Below are 19869 nucleotides of genomic sequence, written 5' to 3'. Positions count from 1 at the left end.
GCCAAGTATTGTTAGGGCTGCAACTGCTCTGTATTTAGAAAATATTTAAAACACACTGACTCTGAAATCACAGCAGCTCCCTGCTTAATTATATATATGAACTCAAATTTAGACAAATACCTTTTACGTTGCCATCATTGGCTTACGAAGCCCTAAATACTGCCCTGAATCTTTGGCATTTTCATTCTGCGTATATACTAATTACAAATTCCAAGTGGGGAGAGGGAAAAAGAGAAAAAAGGAACCTGGAGACTCCTTAACATCTCAGCATAGCACATACGATACAACTGGGTAATTCTAGGTGCGTTCTGAAAACAGTTTCTATTTTCATTATACCTCAACAGTCACTGCTGCCACTGACTCATTTTCTTTGGAAGCCTGCTTGTGATAGCTTTTTATTGTAAAGAGAAATTTTTCTGGGGAAAAACACCACTCTCCCATGGTCATGTCATCTTAACAGAACTACTTCTGTTTCTGCATTGTTCTCCTTTGTATCGGCCCACATTAACAAACATTTTATCTTTGAAACTGGAATGTGCATACATTTTATTGCTTTCTCATTGGCTACATTAACATTTCCCATGTTTTTACTATTATCTCTGTGATTACTTTAAAGACTGTGTAATATTCCACCGAGTATGGATATACCATAATTTACTGAGCCCTATACCGAGAGTTACAGTCGCATCTACTTTTTCACTATAAGCAACTCTGTAACAATAAAAATGAATGATTTCATGTGCATGAATTCCCAAACATGGAATTATTAAGTCAAAGGGCAGGACTGTTTTTTTCACATCTTTTGTTATATCTTGGCAAAGTGTTTTCTAGAAGGGCAGTACCTGCCCCAGTGGAAATCTTTCACTGTGGCAAGGATTAGAGATGATGTATAGAGTGCCTCGCACAGGAGCAGCACACGGTGGGCTCAGTAAGTGGCTACCATCATGTCCGAACGGGTTCCCTTTGATCCCCGGGCACCTGTCTCCTTACTCTTCTGCCACCTGTCTACGATCTGAGTTACTCACTAGGGTTGCTTATCACTCTCTTTGGAGGGTAACCTTTACTTTTGATTTTATGTACCACCAAGAGGACAAGAACTACCAAGGGAACTATGATTCATTACTTTCTTATGTAGAATGACAAATTTTAAAGACCACTTATCATTCGTTGGCTTACATTAAGAGGAGAATTAACCCAAAATTAATGGGTTAAGCCATTCCTACAAAAGTTCTTCACAGTCAGAGTCTGACTCACCTGAATCTTTGTTTTTGATTCAGTCATCAATGTCCACCTTTTTCTAAGGGCATGTCAGTAACAAAACCTTATTAATTAGGTACTATCTTCCATTATTAGGTCCCAGAAAGAATTTGTTTATTGCTTTTCAAGAAAATATGAACGTACACATCGGTTTTACTAACAGCAAACCAACAGCATGCTTCTCTGCTTTGGTGCCTAGTGGCACTCACAGCGACTTCCCATTTCAGGGCAGAGTCTGAGTGCGATTTTGAAGACACTTTAATGACAATTAGACACACACATGCAGAAGCCACAATGCCCATAATTAAATCAAAGCTGATAATATTAACTGCTATGACCGACTGTGTCACGGCAACTGTGGGGTGCCACCGTCCATCTCTGAAGAGTGGAATGGGGAATATGTGTACCTGGCCTTTGTTCTCTGGGAATGGTTGCACTTTCGGACATAATCAGTTACATCCTGCAAGAGGTAAAGCTAGTCTGTCTTCCTTCTCCCCTGCAAAGGAAAGGGGTTCTGTTGCTGGTGCCAAAGCAGTGACAATATAATGGCCTTTACCTGAAAGGTACGCTCAGCTTGAATCCTCTTAAGGGGAGAAGAAGCTAATATTCATGGAGCTAGTATAACCTAGCTGCTTCAGTGCATTCTTACCCATAATTTTCAAAGCAACTCTGCAAGGTAGTGCTATTTCCCACATTTCCAGAACGGGAAACAGGCTTAGAAAGGTAAAGTGATTTGCCCAAGGTCACACGGCTAGTAAAGAGTAGAGCCATATATTCAGACTCAGGGCTGCAGGACTAAAAGCTCACGCTGTGTCCATTCCACCACACAGCACGTACTCAGCACTTCAGCCAAAGGAAACGAGTGCTGGTATACCAAGGGAGCTTTTTACCCAAACTCTAGGCCTGAGGCGCCCACCTCTCTTCCCGGTACGTCCTGTAGCTGGAGCGCATTCCTAGCAATGAACAGGCACGAATACGGACACTGCAGACTTCTTAATGGCCCTGTAGTCCCTGTTCATTATTACTGCACTTTCACAATTTGTTTAATTCCTTTCCCCCAGATAACTAGAGCCCTCTTAATTATGTTCCCCTGAGGTGAGCAGCTACTAATTGGAAAAGAGTCAGGTAAAATAAGAGAACACTGGCTGCTCAAATACATAAAATATAGCTTCCTAAGACAAAGGAGGAGGGGAGAGGAGGGGCACAGTGGGCAGGGGGAGGAGGGTCCCAGCCCCAGGTGAGCAACACCTCTTTCACCTGAGAAAGGGACTCCTTTAGAGCTGCTGAGGATTTGCAAGACCCACTGTTTTTCTTTCCCTTTTTCCATAGAAATGCCTAGTTAGCTTTACAATTTACACCTCACCGTGCCCATCTCACCTCTCAGAGGCACACCACCTTCTTAACCAAACACCCTGCTGGGCAAAGAAAATCCCACAAGTCTTTCCTCAGGTCGCCATCTTTTAAAAGAAAACTCTGAAAGAGGTCTCTCATTCGTCTGAGCTTTTCTTTTTTTGACAAGAAACAAAAGTGTAAACACAGCTTGTCCGAGTTTTAAATTCTGCTCTGAAACAATGAGGCCTCGGCATTGTTAGAGAGGTTAAAGAACAAAAGAACGGGGAAAAGAACAAGAAGAAAGACCAGACAACTCATCTTGTTGAAGAACACAAATAATCATGGCTTTGGTCTGACTGAGCATGACTGGACAGACGGTGTACAGGCTGCACAGGGACCGGTAAGAGCGGCCACCGTCCACTGCACGTTTGGCACAAGCCAGTGAGGCCGAGAGCTCAACTGGCATCTTCTCGCTGGGTCCTCACGACAACAGTGTGGGACAGGTACTGTTACTACCGCCACTTTAGAGATGAGAAAATGAAGGTTGGAAAGCTACACACCTCATTCAGGTCACGCGGCTAGTGAACAGCAGAACTGAGATGAGAACCACGTCCATTCCAGTCCAGTATGCTGAGATAAACCAAGCTTACTGTTTCCCAGGTCATCACGTGCATGGCCATGGAAGGAGAGCGAGTTTTCTCGAACCTGCTCCCTGAGGGCCGGCCAGCAGCTGTGCTGGTCCCAGGCCCCTCCACATTGTCCGGACCCCCCTTACCCACAGGAACCCTCTTGTTTCAAACGTGCCTCGGGCTCTTAGTGGGCCTCAGATCCCCCCTCCCCTAAGTCCAACTGACTTTGTGCTGCCTGTCAGGCACCCCGGTGCTTGCTAACACCTTTCTTTACAGAGGCTTTTGTCTGGGTTGCCCATTGGGCATAAGCCACGTGCTAATGTACATAGTTATTCTAGATTGTCAGCCCCAGAAGAACCGAACTGTGTTCTGGTTCCCGGAATCTGGAAGGATAACGACAGTGGGTCAGCTACTATGTGCCGAGCGCTCACCAAACACCACCGGCTGGGCGGGAGGCTCTGGTTACCTTATCTCATTTAGTGCTCGAATAATCCAATGTATACTACCATCCACTTTACAGATGAAAAAAGGCATTCTCAGAAAGTCGCCATGCTCAGTTAATGGTGATTCCAGCCCAAATCCTTCTACCTCAAAGTCTCTTGTGCTATTCCTGCTTAATACTAACTTCTTCTGACTATGACGTTAAACTAAAGAGAAAGCTGGTTATTTGATATCTGAGAGCTGAAAAATAACATAGCAAGTGGACACTTCAAGGCTAGGATAAAAGTACATTTGCCTTACTAGCTTACATGAATTGATCCTCATTTTTGTTCTAAACAGGATTTAAGGCAGTATCTATGAGTTTGTTCAGTACAGCGGTAAAAATAGGAAAGAAATAGGGGCAAAAGAAAAATGCAAGCCTCGGTGAGGTGAGCGTGCTGCGAGGCTCTGCACACCTGCTGGGGTGGCCACAAATTCGTCTCTGAGCGCTCAGCTGCCACCGCAAAGGGGGAAACAGGATCAAAATGTGACTCATGGGGTCTACAGAGAAAAATCAACTAGTCACTCGGGAGCATGGCTTTAAAAGGGTAGTCAGGGAGGGGAAAGAGAAAATGAACATCTTATGATGCATTTATTATGCGGTCAGTGTTTTCCATATGCTGGTCAATCAATAAACATTACTATGTGCTGGGCACCACGTTGGGCTGAGGATAGAGGAGAGAAAAGACAGTTCTGGACCCTGCCTACCTGGAGTTTACAGTTACCAACAGACATCAACAGGCATATGACTGTATGTGTGTAAGCTGCTGCGCGGAAACTTACAGGGTGCTGGGGGCGGGCCTACGATCACCTCCTTTCATCCTCGGAGCAAACTTGAAAGGCTGATCTCCATAATTTACAGAGGAACCTATGGCTCAAAGAGGTTAAGTGAATCGACAAAGGTCACAGCTGGTGAGAGGCAGAAAATACGGCTTGAAAAGTAGAAGGGGTACGAATGCCATGAGTTAATCAAGGTTTACTTAGGGGAAAAGGTGTTTAACTTCCTGCCTGGCTCCAGCCAGCCCTCCTGATTTATGAGCAACAGCAGAGGATGAGGATGCACGAGGGGACAGGCACAATTCTAGACTGGACAGGAGGCAGGGACTGCCTCATTTCCCATGGCAATGCCGGCAGGCCAACCACAGGGCACACCACAGCGGAGGGGCTTGGAGGGTGCGGAGTTGGGCACAGGAGATCGGTTGCTAATTCGAGACACGTGTGTATCCCTGGAGCTGATGGGAAGTGGGAGGACAGCGCCCCTCTGGTGTGGCCCTGCGGCTTCCTAGACTAACCTTGTGGGTTGGGGAGATGCCTTCTAGAGCTCCAAGCCACTGAACCTAACCAAATGAACACTGGAGTTACGAAGATAATGCCTAAGAAAACCTGGAAAGGTCAACATCAAAGCCGGAGTAGTCTGCCCTTTTGTGCCTCCTTGGTCTACCGGAAGGAGACAGACTCAGAAAACATCAGGAAGGGCTCCATGGCTAAGGCCAGTGCAGCAGGAGAAGTTAGCCACAGAGGAAAGGTCAGGAGACAGGGCTCTCTATTGCCCCAGAGAGTTCAATGAGAACCATAACAGCTAGAGCCAGCTGCAAAGGGGGGAGTCTCAGCTTGTCAGCCCGCAGCAGCCCACGAGACCCTCAGAGAAATGCAGGAATGAATGAGGCACAAAAGAAGTGAGGAAAGAAAAAGAGAAAGAGGTATACGGAAAAATAAGTCAAGAGAAAGTAACAAAACCAAAAAAGAACGTAAAGGTTCAAAATGCAACTGGTAACAGGAGGAAAAGATTGTTGTTGTTTTTTTGTTTTTTCTAGGACTAAGATATGTCACAGGCCAAGATGCATAGCACCCAATTCCCTTCTTAGCCTAGGCTCTCAATCTTTCACACGTTTGCGGTGAAGACAAACCCATACTTGGGGAGAGATCACTCCAAGCCTAGCACTGGCTGGTGCCTCAGTCTTCTCCCTGGTGCCCAAAGGGAGAGAGGCAGGGATACAACAACGTGGACGGGAGGTAAAGGTCCTCCACTGCCCAAGTGTCTGGAACGATAGCATTACCTGGTCTGTGGATCCTGCTCTATTGGTGACCAGGAACATATCTAGAATGTCTTTGCTGCAGAGGCCACTACACTGTGCCTTAGAAGCTCCAGAGCTTTCTAAGTGTTGGGTTTAAGACAGGCTCCATGTCAGGGAGGAGGGAGAAAAGCCATACAGAGTGTGTCACCAGAAACGGAAAGCCAGGCCCAGGCTTGGTCATACAAGCAGAGGTCAGAGCCAACTATGTCCCGTGGAGGCTAGTCAGAAACTGGGTCCCTCCCACATCAGGCAGCAGGAGGGGGGCTGGGCAGGGGGACCGGCAGGACAGGTCCAGACGCGCAGACGCAGCAGCCAAGAAGGCAGAGGGCCACGGGGTGGGGCTACAGTCAGGGTGGGCGAGCGGCAAACCTTCCCCATCCCGGGAAGGGTCATTCCCATGGAAAAGGGACGCTGTCTTCTCTAGCCCTGCAAGTCTCAGCATCATCGCGGGACTATCGCTGGGGGGCTGGATAAGAGCTGTCCATTGTATTCCTAGCATCTGTGCTGGCAGGGGCACCTCGGAGGAACCAGGCTAAGGGTCTGATGCCAACCATCTATACAGACTCCTCATTTCGGTACAACATTTGCTTTCTGTATATACTTTTGGAAAGTAAAAAAATGTGTGTTTTTAATAATAAGGATGAAATGGCCTTACAACAGTAAAGAATGTGTTAAAAATCTAATAGATCTGGAATAGGATATTGGTGATGGCTGTACAACCTTGTGAATACACTAAAAACCACTGAATTGTACACTTTTAAAAGGGTGAGTTTTATGGTATATAAATTACATTTCAGTTTTAAAAAATCAAGTGGAGAACTCAAAACGACAGTTTTCCTGTGGAACCCATACTATAGATAGATTCCCACAGACTCTATAGAAGATGCAAAGAGCCTAGTCTGTTTCCTGTTTTTCCACCAGAAAGATGGTTTACTCAGAAATTGTCCAAAGCTTCCTGCAAAGGCTCCTGGCATTTCCAGTACTGGATGCCGCTGGAGGAAATGACGGTGCATCTCACAGTAGGACTCAGTGACCGCCATCATCTAACTTCTCTTCAGTCACCTGGTGGATAGCAGGCTCTTCATGGAGAACTGTGTTTAGCTATATTCTTGTGGATGACGAAACTGAGGCTCAGAGAGGTGATGCTACCCAGCCAAAGACACATCTTCAGTGGGATCAGAGCCAAGATGTGGACCCAGAACTTTGACTTCCAAGCCTGAACTCCTTTCTACTATCAGGCTCTCTGTTCAAACCTCAGGGGTCAGGTTCAGTCAAATCTTACTAAGGGATTTACCTAGAAATCTACTTCCCTTTACCATGGACTTCCCTTAGTTCAAGCAAAACACACTGTTTGTGCACTTCCTAACCATCAGGCCACACAGACCCAACCTCCCTCTTCTGTCTGAAACTGAAATCCTGGTCCTTATCCCCTCCCGCCTCTCTCGGATGAGCTCCTTGTTCCGCCCCTGAGCACTGGACTTGTCTTGACCCCTTGCTGCTTCTTAGCTTTAAAAAAATCTCTGTTTTCCCACTCTTGCCTGAGTTCTTTTGTGAAATAGGGTTTTCTCAGATCTAGAACCATCTATAAGCTCCTACCTTCTTATGCCCAATGCCAGGGGCATGACAGCACTTAGATATTTGCTGCAAACTGGAAATGACACACAGTTTTTGCTTACTAGTTGAAATTCAATCTTTAACAAAACCCACATAGCCCAGAGTTTAGCATAGATATGAGAATTTCAGCCACACCTGTCTACCTAATCTACTTCCATCCTACCTGGGGTGTTGTAACTTCAATTTGATTTTGCTGGGTCGTGTGTGTGTGTGTGTGTGTGTGTGTGTGTGTGTGTGTGTGTGTACATATACATACACACACAATTTATACACATTAATACATATACATAGTCATTAAAAACATAAACATGGTACCTACTATCTATGGAGCACATTTTGTGTCAGTGGTAATTACGACTTCTGTTTGACAGAAGAGAAAGTAGCCTTAGTGACCTCAAAGCTAGTAAATGCAGAAGACAGAACCAAAGCCAGGTTTTCTTGTTTCCACCACACCACACTTCATCGATTTCTATTTCTGCCACTGAGCGTATCAACAGTCTCACTTACTTTAGCATCAGTTTATTTCCTATGCAAAACTGCATGGCGTCAATGAAGATAAAGATGAGAATGAAGCCAGCTCTGATATCCAGATGTCACTTCCCAGCTGTGTCTAGGCTGATGCCGCGTCACCCACACGGACGGTGCGCCCTGATATCAGGCATATTTCAGCCTGTTTGCTAAAACTCCTAGATGAAATAGATGCTGCAGCAGGTGGTGGTGGTGGTGGTGGTGGTGCGCGTGTGTGTGGAGGGTGGTTGGGGGGCGGGGAGCAGGGCCCTACATGCAGTGCAGATAAAGAACCTAGAACCTGTATCTCTCACAGAGAATCGACATGCCCAGTGAGTGGAAGAATGGCTTCCAGAGTCACCTGGAAATGAATGCCAGGAAATACAACGCAATTTACAAAGACAAATGCAAAATCCAAACCTTAATTGTGCACGTTTAACTTTTGGGTCCAGCCATGTCTTCAGGGAGCATCAGGAGTTAGCTACTGACTTGGCTTTGACCTGGCTACTCTTTGGGGAGACACATGAACTTGTCCTGAATGATTTGAAACTATTTTATCACAAAGTGTCCAAAATAACCCAAATGTACAGTTCAATGTGAGAACTGACTTGTGGTCCTTATTTAGGACTGCTTCTGAATAAATAAGGGAGAAACAGGAATTTACATGCGAGATACCATATGGCTTCTGCTGGGACCTTTTATTAGCAGCATTTAATTAGCATAGTGCCTGGTACATAGTAAGTGCTCTATAAATATTTGCTGAATGAATGAATAATTAATCAATGATAACATAAGTTTACAATTAGCAAGTCATCAAGAAGCCTACATGAAGAATTTTTTCACAAAATTTTGGTGATGGGTACAACCTATTCTCTAACACTCTGGAGGATGTTAGTAAGGAGAGCTTTCCTACCAGGTGGCCTTGGATTCCAAGTACAGGCTCTCCCATGTCTGAGCTGTGTGACAGTGGGTAAGTCACTAAACCTCTCTGAGCATCAATTTCCTAATCTATACAATAGAGCTAATAATATTTGTGTTATGGCTTGATTTTGAAGATTTTGCAATAATGTTTACAAAGATCTTGACACACACATACACTGTACTCAATAGATGGTAACTATTATAATGAGAGCGAATACTGATTCTCGTCAGCAAGTTAATCCTTTTGTCCCAGAAAAAGAAAGGCTCTGCCAACACTGGTCAAGGTCAGGGCTACCATCGGCCAAGGTAGGGAACATTCTCATTTTCACTTTCAAAGTCAAGAGAATGGCACAAATCTCAAGTAGAAAGGAACCAGCAGCACATGTTTTTAAATATTCATAAGGGCTGGAAATGTCTTACTCCTTTCGTTTTTTTTCAGCCATCTGCTTTTGTTTCTTTTCTTTTCATTCTTATGCCACAGCTGCAAATGAAAACAACCATACAATAACTCAAGTTAAATAAAAAAAAAATCAAAATAAAAACAATCTGAGGGGTAAAAAGAGAAGACAAATTATAAAGTTTTTCCCTGAGCTCACAGGCTACAGAAGGAAGAATAATGTCTGATGTGAATGAAACCTTCTGGAAACCAAATACATGTCCCGTGTCTATAACAACCATGATAAGAGCAACCACCATTTACTAAATGGCTCCTATGTGCTACCCAGCCACCAATATCTCCAACTCCTAAAGCCACCCTTCAGAATAGGTAAATTGAGCCCATTTTACAGAAAAAGTAACTGCATATCAGAAAGGTAAAATAAGATTTTTAAAAGGTTACACAGCCAATAAGAGATGGAACTGAAATTTGAACCCAGGTCTGTCTGAAACCAAAGGCTAGGAACTTTCTCTACCACCCTCTTCAAACATGGGAAGGGACCTGAAAAAATTAAGTTGGGAAATATTTAGGGCAGACCATTTGTACTAAGCTGATTTATTCAGATAATTAAAATCTGTGAGTATAGCTCTAATTAAAGTTAACTCAGATAATTGGTTGTTGTATTTGTGAATGTGCAATTAGAGTCTTGCACATAATTGCGGGGTTTTCAGCAACATACTTTCCATTTATTCACCGCATCCCAGAGCTTTGCTCTACTGGCCTCTGTTCTACCGAAGGCTGCATTATAGCTCTTGGGGTCACTGAGCCCGAGGACCATGACCTGTGATACCAACAGCGGGGTCTGGGCCCAGCCCCTTTACCAGGTCTTTGTGCAGAAGTCAGCGAACACCTCATCTTCAAGCACAATGTAAAAAGCTCTCAAGCCTACGCCGCACTGTTGTCCTGAAAACTCCTAGCAGCATGTACCTGAAGAAAAACTGGCAGCAGTGGTCCTCATGTGTTAATTACACTTGTGAAGTCTATTATGCATAGAAAGGGCACCTGCTGGCAGCGAAAATGACTAGAATCTACCCTTCCTGTGCGGTGAGTAAATTGAGAGTTCATTTCTACAGGAGATAATAGTTTGCAGATTCCATTTCGTGTATCCCCTGCATGGGGATGTACTTAACATTTAAATCATCTGCAGAGGAACAAACCTCCTTCAAATTTACATGTTTCAGGCTCCTAGCACTTTACTTAAAATGCTAGTTATCCCTGCTGGCTCTTACCACCAAGGATCAAACTCAACGTGGGGAAAGGCACCGAGCACAATAGAAGAAAGTTATTAGCACGGACTCAAATTTCATGATATTTGTAGGTTATGACCAAAGCAGTGGTAGCAGGCGGAAGGTGACCAGATCAAGCGTTGAATGGGGGATCTGTGTTTTTCTTTTGGGGGTCTTTGATTTCATCATTCTTACATCTTGCAGTTAATAAACAGATACCCATCCCCACCGGCCTATAATCATCCTTGGGTCAAATGTCAGAAAGTTCTTTCGTGAAAACAAGAGACCAGGAGAGAAATGTTATCATACAAACAGAAACTTGCAAGGTGGAGCCTAATTACAAAACTCACTCCGGCTCAGACAAACACAAGCCTTGACTTTGATGTTATGGGAGTGGAAGTCTGGGGTGACGGGGCTCGGCGGCTGTCCTGAAGTCTGCCCTTCTAAGTTAGGCTTGCCAGGATCACTGCTCTGGGTCAGGCTGGTGACACAGCTCCTGACAGTGCTGGGGTTGGACAGGAAGTTGAAAAGGGTGTCTTGGATCAGCTTCCACAGGAAAGAGTAAAACAGCTAATAAATCCTCTAAGCAAACAAGAAAGGAGGGCTGGGACCCGAGATGGCAGCTGGAAAGAACGACAGGCTAGAAAACACTGATTTTTGTTTTTTAAGTAAAACTTTGCAATTATAAAAACCGTATTCTTGTTTACTGTAGAAATATCTGAAAATATGGAAAAGAAAAGAAAAGTCATGCAGAATTCCATGTGCTCCTCCCCATCACAAACTACTCAACATTTTGGTATATTTCCTTCTAGGTTTCTGCCCGTGTGTGTTTGTTTTTATAAAAATGGAATCATACAGTACACAACATCTGTAATGGGGAAAGTTACTAAACCTCTGGGCCTTGGTTTACCCATCTGTGAAATGGAGCTAAAAGCATCTGCCTTATAGGGTTGCTGGAAGAATTAAATGAGATCCCAGATGTGAAGGAGATGGTCACCAATGGCAGTTACTGTGACACTGATGTTACTGATGAAGTAAATACTTCTCTCGCCATGGTTCTGGGACTAAGCTGCTGATTTTAAATCAGCTAACAATTCAGCAACCCAAACTTTCCAAATAAGAAGCTAAAGCTGCACTACGTGGGAGGCAGAGGGGCTGCAGGGCCTCTCGCAGCTCCAGCAGTCCCTGCACACAGGAGCCCCTGCTGTTCCTACCTGGAGCACGGCACCCAGACACACAGGTGAGTCTCCTCCAGGGAGAGGCCCAAGGTTTCCCTGTAGAGCACATGTCTGGAGGAGGCGTGGAGGGGGTTATGTGTCTCTGTGTGGGGGACCCTGAGACAAGTGTCTGTGGGGAAGGGACCTGTGTCCGTGTGTGTGCCATGTGCCTCTATGGGCCTGTTATACATTGGGGGCTGGGGGTAGGGGGACTGGGTGTCACTGTGTGAGTCTGTCTTAGGGACACACGTCCCTTTCCTTCCTTTTCTGTCTATTCCTCTCACTATCTCCCCTCTGCCTTTCTTGGGTATGTGTTTTGTTCTTTCTTCTCCACTCACTCCTCTGGCCCCCTTCTTTCTCTCAATGTCTGCTTCTGCCCAGCCCCCCAATCTTCCATTCAAACGACAGCAAACACTACAGGATAGCAAACATGAGCCTTTCGTTTGAGATACAAGGCCGTGGGGAAAATCCAGACAGTTGGTTCAGAAGCTCCAAAGGAGCAGCAAGCCCAAGCAGAGGACTAGCCCTGTCATCTCATGAGAAGCGGGTAGAAAGAAAGATACGCAGTAGAGAAATAAGCCGAGTGCTAGTCACTAGAGAGGGTCGCTGAGTGTTACCTGACCACCCAGAGCTTTTTGTACCCATGGCCTCTCAGGATGAGGGTGAGCCCAACACTTCAAATGAGAAGTACTGTGGGGACCTTTAAGCTCCCAGGACACCTGGACCACCTCAATGAAGCTTTTCAGTGGCAGCACTGCAAAACGGGCTGCAGAACCCAGCAAAAATGATGACTGCCCGGGGCTCGATCACCGTGAACCGATGGTAGATGTTCTGAATCATCTCCTCCTAAGTGACAGAATGGTAACCCCTCAAGAGGGTCCCCATCTCCGGAAGCTCTCAGTTCCTGGAAGACACTGACTTTTCCCACATATGTGTAGTGCTCCCTGATCAACTTTTGCTGACTTGAGCTGTCTGGAGACCATGTCTTTAAATATGTTCCCCAGGAGAAAGCAATGGTTCGGAAGGAAAATGAATCCAAACCAATCACAGACAGTCTTTTTGGTAACGTACTGAAGACAGATAGTGATGATGACAGAGCTGCTACAGAAACGTTCACTGAGCACCTACCAGGAGCCAGCTGTGCTACACGGGGCCCTTTCACTGCTGCACTGTTTCATCTCTGTTTCATTATGTATAGAACAACTTTATTTTGCACACGAGGAAACAAAATCTTAAGCCCAGTGATATGTCCAAGGTGGTGGGGCAGTTAACTGGAGAGCCAGCCCGCCTGCCTGCTCTCCTGCCTTCCACTAAACACAGCTCACTGAACAGTGAAACGCCCATCAAGAGCCCGCAGCGGGTTTTGACGTCAGGCTCCTGCTCCCAAACCACCGCTGAGAGGTCTTACAAAACGTGCCAGAGGGCATGGCTGAAACAAGAAGACCTAGGGGACCTCAACTGTTCTAGTCACCAGTTTCCAACTTGTCTTTGGGGAAAAAAGAAAAATCACTCAACTCCTTGGTTGTTGTTTTGGTTTCCCCAAACTGAGAAACGGGAAAAGTATTACCGACTCAAGCTCTTAAGAATGCCATGACCTATTTGAAAGGTGTATGGAAACAATGGGGCCATGCAGTCTAAAACGTGGTCTAAAATTCATGTCATTTTGGTTAGTTAGTATTTTTAATTTAGAGTCGCCAACTGCATTGCAAGTTACAGACCTAACAGTGCTTGTCAGTTCTGCAGCAGGGAAAGTGCAGGGCAGCGTAAGCGGCGGCCTTACCAGCAGTAGTCCAACAGATGTGGGGGCAGGACAGGGATGTACACATGCTGCCAAAACATGGGGTACAGCATGGCGGCGGAGCCATGGATGCAGGCGGTCAACTGCAAGAGAAGCACATCAGAGACTCAGAGCTACAACTCAATGTGAGGACACACTGTCATATTTGCGTTCAGCAATAAATTTGAGCACATACTTCATAACATATTTAAAATACGTTAACTCAATCACTCTAATTCCAATTTAATAAGAGTTTGCTTTTCAGAAACAAATCTATTTTATTTCCTGATTACGGAACTAATGCACAATGACAGTAGAAAATTTAGAAAATGGGAAAAGGGATAAAAGAAAATAAAAGTCTTCACCATCTGAAAATAATTTAACATTTTGGGGTATTATATACATATGCTCTTACATTTCCTTTTCTAATAAAATTAGGATTACTGTAACTACAGTGTTCATTTGCTCTTTTTTTTTAAGTTAACATTATTTGCTGGCATTTTCCCACATCTTTAAATATGCCTAGAAAACATATCTTTTAATGACACTCAATGAATTTCCCATGCTATATTTAACCACTCTTCTACCATTAAATTATATAATCAGATCAAGTCAATAATTTTTATATCTGGCTCCTAGATGTAGAAATCAGAGACAAAGGTTATAAATATTTTGAAGCACTTAATATAATAATGTAAACATAGTAAATATATTAATATAATAAACAGATGAAGGATGGGGGCTCTTTTATACTTCCCTGGCCACATTCTAGAATGTTTTCCCAGCACCTCACCAACACTAAGAATTGTAGTCAAGGCAGTAGCTTTAAAATTGTAATCTCTCTGGATTTTATTTTTATTCCACTGATTATGACTGAAACATCTTTGTCACATGTTTCTTGATTATATTTCTTAGGTAAACGGTCCATTCCTATTCTTAGGCCACTTTTTCTAGCAAGTATTAAATAGTATTTTTTTAATTGATTTACAAGCAAATACTAGATATGCAAAGGACACTAATCCTTTGCAATGTTTTGGAAAATACTTTATCCTTATTTAATGTTCTTCGATTTTTTTAGGTTTCTTTGAATTTTTTAGGTTTCTTTGAAGAGAAGGTTTGAATAATTACACAGACAAAATCTCTTCCTTCATGATGGTTTCCACTGCTTTTATACCAAGAAAGTCCTCCAAATTTTTCTCTAGCATTTAACTCTTTAATCCATCTGGAATTAATTTAGGTTTAAGGACTGAGGTGAGAATTTCTTTTTTCCACATACTTAATCAATTGCCTCAGCACTGTTTACTGACTAATCCTTCCTTTCCCTATTCTTTTGACATGCCCCGACTTCACAGTCCTTTTTTTTAAGAGCTAGACACATCACACAATCAGTACTTGACATAATTAAAATTGTAGGAAACAAAGATATAACGGAATAAAATTGCTACAAAATTCAGTATAGCGATAGAAGGGAGCAAAACAGCATCTTTGGAGATACGGCTACGAGGTGACAAAAGCCAGCCACACATGTTTCTTTCTGCCTTGTTGCTTTGGTTTCTGGGAAGCTGTTCCCAGGAGGACCTGGCTTCTTTTGGAAGCTGTTAACTGGCCTTTGCTGACAGAAGGACATTTACGTGGCGAAAGAGTGACGTGCCAAGGCCCAGTTAAAAGAATCCCAGAGGTTCGTGTAACACGAACAGCTTTAAATTGGATATTCTGCTGATGTTTCACAGTTGTGAGAGCTGTGTATGCAATCCAGGCTGCTCCTCCCCCCTCCCCCCGCCCCCTTCCCTTCCAGACCCTGTTCTTTAAATCAGGTACATGTCATGAACAGGAGCCCATCCGGCAAGCTCTCCAGAGCTCTTCCCAGCGACTCCACCAAGGCTGGCTGGTAGGTTTAATCCATCCCTCTTAGTGCATTTGGGTAGGTACCCACATAAAAGAGGCTGTCTGTTATGTTATTTGTGACTAACCTCTTCAGGGTTAGAAGAGATGAAAAATCTTTGCTTGGTGTCGAACGAGTGTAAATGAGCCAACGTTCCTCCACCTCCACCCTGAAGTTAGGCTGGAGGGCGACACTGGCCTTGGGCCCCAGATCTTTCTGCCCACCCTTTAACTAGCTGCCAAACTACTCTTACTGCTGGGCAGGTCCAGTCATGTGATACCCTACCGGGAAGTCTTTGGGGGCACATCTGGATCAGGCATGCCCCCACCAGCTCCCAGGCCCCCTGGAGGGCAGCATCCCCAGCTACAGTGTCCACTGCCTTCTCCCAGTTTATCCCTGGAACAAATCACTGGCAGGCTGAGGAGTCTTCCTTCCTCTTTCCACCGGTCCCCTAAACTGGACCGGTTTTGCACCCCTAGCAAACCCCTCCTCCCTCCGGTCTCTGAGCAAGGGCTTCCCTCCTTGCATAGCTCTCCTGGGCATACACCCCCATTATTAATGGGGCTGTAACTGCCTACATGTTTGTCCTCTCACTGTAAAGGACAGACAGACCTGTCTCTCTTCCTCTCCATGGTCTTGGTGGTAGTGCATATACAGGGGTGCCAAAAAAAGTATACACATTTTAAGAAAGGAAAAAACTATTAAAATTGTAATACTCAATATACGGGTATACCGAAAACAAAAGGAAAATACAAGTCACGTTTGACTTCTGCAATTACAAGAGATGCTCAAAGTGGTAACCATCAGAGTCCAGACACTTCTGATTACAGCGAACTACTGCTTGGGCAACGTTGACCAAAGTGTCCACTTGTATACATTTTTTTGGCACCCCTGGTATATAAGTGCTAGCTAGCTCAGTGTTTCTTAAGTCAAAACCAAATTCTATTTAGAATATAAAGATAGTTAGGAGCTTGGCTTTTAACAGTATTGGACCAATATTTTCATGAGTCTTACAGAATGGGGTATCTGACTCAAATTCCAAAACAATAACAGCAAGCTTAGACACACAAATATGCCACTTTTTGGAAAATCAAGTCCATGGAGTCATTCATCCATTCATTCAATAATATGCCTACTTTATAACTCTATAACACTCCAAATAAATACAAGCACTTTAAAATCTGTAAGATGCCATATAAATGTAAGGTATCATCGTCACATGATTTCATTCTGTAATTCTCTTGAAAAAGTCATTCAATAGAATGTTCCTGTTTGAGACAGAACTTGATTACCTGCCTCTTTTTAGCTTAAATTGGTTTGAGTCCAAATCCTATTTCAAGTGATAAAGTGGCAGAGATCTTATCTTCAGACAATGTTCTTTTCATGTTTCCTTAACCTCAGGGAAAAAAAAAAATCTACCAAGCTGAATGCCAAGATTTTAATATTTTGTAGCCCTCATAAAAATCAAATGTCTAAGGATCATCTTTTTCATTAGGGGTTTTCTAATGGCCAAGGCTCTGAAATTGCAGTAAAATGCATTCACCCATTTGATTAGGAAAACAAACATAAAAGGAATTGTTTGGTTCTTTTACCAAATACTAAATGGCACAAACAACATGCATCGTTACTTAGGAAGAGCGGCTGGGTCAACCCCAAGAAAAGTGTTACAATTTATCTATGCTTAATCAGAAATAACATTATGTCCGGTAAATTATCATTAGCCACTTATTTTAAAAATAACTCTAACACCAAACCCATTTAAAAAAATTTACTAAAGGCCTAAGCTCAATTCTTACAGAACACAAAATTTAAAAGTAATGAAAGTATACAGTTTGGATTGTAGTCAACAAAGGGGGTATTGTGAATATTTAATTGAAGTGCAAGTTGGGGAAAATGATCCTATCAAAATCTCACGCAGTGGGAGAATAGAAAGATAGTATGTGTAAAATTTGCCCAAAGTCATTAGTCACAATGAATATTCATCAGAAGCCAATTATCAATCCCATTTAATGACACCCCAAAAGATTTTGCCCTGAAGCAGCTGAATAGTCTAAGACTCCAGACAAAACTAGACAAATTACACAGCCAACAGCCAGTCTAGTCAGGACACAGATTGTAAAGTAAACCACTGGTGGGTTTTTGGACGCACTTTTAGCAAATTCTGTCCTCAATTAAAGGTGCACAAGGTCACTTCTATCTTGGAGCTTTCTGTATGGCTTCATTAGTTTTCTCTGAGGCAAAGGGACAGAAAGGGTGAAGGTGGTGGGGGTAGGAAATGAATGAGGAGTGATCAATGACCGAGTTAAAAAAAAATCACAAAATCACAAAGACACATTATTATTATTTTTAGTTTAAGGTATTTTTCAGAGATAATGCCCAGATTCTCACAATCTTAGGTCCCAAAGCCTCCGGTGAGTCCTAATGGTAGCTCTATAATTGAACATGGATTAAAAGTAAGAATACCCCTCAAAAAAAAAGAAAAAAAAAAGAATCCCAACAGTATATGTGCCAGGCACCATGTTGGGGGTTTAGAATCTTGTGAAGTATTATTTTATAGGTCTCTCTCTCTCTCTCTCTCTCTGTGTGTGTGTGTGTGTGTGTGTGTGTGTGTGTGTGTGTGTGTGTGTTTACATACCTACACACATACACACTCATCACCACACTTCATACATAAGGAAAGAGTCTCAGAGGTGGAGTAACTTGCCCAAGGCCACACAACTAGTGACAGAGCTGGGACTCACATCAGGGCTGTCCGACTGCACTGACCATTGTTTCCGTAACACATACATTAACCAGAAACATTCTGAGGGCCTGCCCTGTGCCCATACGCTGTGCTGAGGGCTCTGAGCTAAAGTAGACACCGTCGTTGTCCACACAGCCAAACTACACAGAATGCACTTGCCTTGCTGTTAGGTGAATAAATATCTAAACCAACATAGCAGTGAACAGAAAATAATCATTTTTAAGACAAACGCAGGCCTGACAATTTCCTGGGGGTGAGTGACATTTAACTAAGGTGCTGCAGTGTCTTTAATCCACAGGGAATTCTAGACAGTGAAGCAATGATGGTCAAGGGGAAGGGTTTATACCCCACCTTGGCACCCCTATTTGAAAGTCTGAGTTTCCGTCATGTTCCCTTTCACATGCTTGCATGGGGTTCCTACCAATTCCCTTTCTGATCTGAACACGTCACCTCCCCTGCTGGGTCTCAGTCTCCCCTGTACAGAAAACAGTGGCTGGACACCATGACCCCTGTTTCCCCTTCCAGCTTTGAGGGCTTGTGACCTAGAAGAACTGCCACCTTTAACGTGAAGAATGGGCCTCCTCGGTCCCAGCTCACCCTCAGCTACCCTGACTACGCAGAAGTAAAACAGGGTCTGTCTCAAAGCTGGTCCTGCTGCATCTCTGCAGCTATCGGGGCCCACCTGGAGTTCATGTGCTACCTAGGAACCACCACCTTTCAGCCAGCCATCTTCACCACCTGACTGTGAAGCTCCCCTACCACTGAGACCTCGGGGAGGGAGGGTGATCTTAGGAGACCAGGGGTATGAGACTGAAGATGTAAGCCCCTCCAGGACAGAGCCCACACTGATTCCTCTCCTTATCTCTTACTCTGCTTGACACAGAGCAGGTGCTGAGTAAATGTTTGGGGAATGTTAGAATGCCTCCAGCCTCACATCATGAGGGATGGTAGGCAAGATTACCAGACACTTAACAAATTGCAATTGCTTAATAGATCACAACGAGAAGCTGTAAATTTTAAAAGGCATTAAGATCCCAAGTTCTAAAAGCTGACGGAGGAAAAAAATCAGATGGTCACAGTCATTCTTCACATCCCAGAACTCAGAAAATATCAAACTGACACCTGCTTCATCATTGAGTTAGAGACACTGGGCTTTCTCCTCTGAACCCAAACATTAGGAAATTGATAAAGCCAAGAGCATGGAAAGAATATCAGATTACTCTCTGATGCGTCAGATTAGTAAAGATGGGTCATTTTTAAGTCCACTCATCTCAACCAAGAATCATATAGAACATTTTTAGAAAATGTCTTGTAGAAGTTTTTAGCTTTTTCTGTTTGAGAGCTAGATTCTTTTACTTAATTATAAACCATCTTTGTAGTCATCAGGAAATAAATGGAGCCACAATTCAAACAGTGCTGTGGGGTTTTTTTATTTGTTTTTGATTTTTACTGATTCTCAACTGTGAAACACACTGTATGATCGATCAGCAATAAGTTTTCTGTAAAATCTGGAGGGACTCAAAGTTAACCTCCTCAACCCTTCTGAGGGTATGAGAAAAGCCTTTCGTTATAAATGGTTCAGCTATGTTCAAATTCTGTTTACTACATTTAGTGAGGGTAAAGTTGGCTTTTAAGAAACTATCAAAAATGCTTTAGCAGAATGGCAACTTAGAAAGCCTCAGAAATCAAAGACCTTCGGCTAGTCTAGACAGAGGCTAGACATGTGAATATTACAGAAAGAAGGAAAAGAGCAAAGAATGTCCTGCTTTTCTT

General features: G+C 43.6%; 1 protein-coding gene across 1 annotated transcript in view; it reads right to left on the bottom strand.

The window, feature by feature from the left end:
- DENND1A (DENN domain containing 1A) overlaps positions 1 to 19869 on the bottom strand; it is a 493284-nt gene that overhangs the window by 203512 nt on the left and 269903 nt on the right. The window contains exon 9 of the mRNA XM_019658787.1: positions 13475 to 13575. Within this exon, the coding sequence (XP_019514332.1) occupies positions 13475 to 13575 (101 nt within the window). The remainder of the gene's footprint in view (positions 1 to 13474; positions 13576 to 19869) is intronic.

The sequence above is a fragment of the Hipposideros armiger genome, unplaced genomic scaffold, assembly GCF_001890085.2.
Source record: "Hipposideros armiger isolate ML-2016 unplaced genomic scaffold, ASM189008v1 scaffold_290, whole genome shotgun sequence".
NCBI lineage: Eukaryota > Metazoa > Chordata > Mammalia > Chiroptera > Hipposideridae > Hipposideros > Hipposideros armiger.
This window is presented reverse-complemented; position numbering and strand designations above follow the sequence as displayed.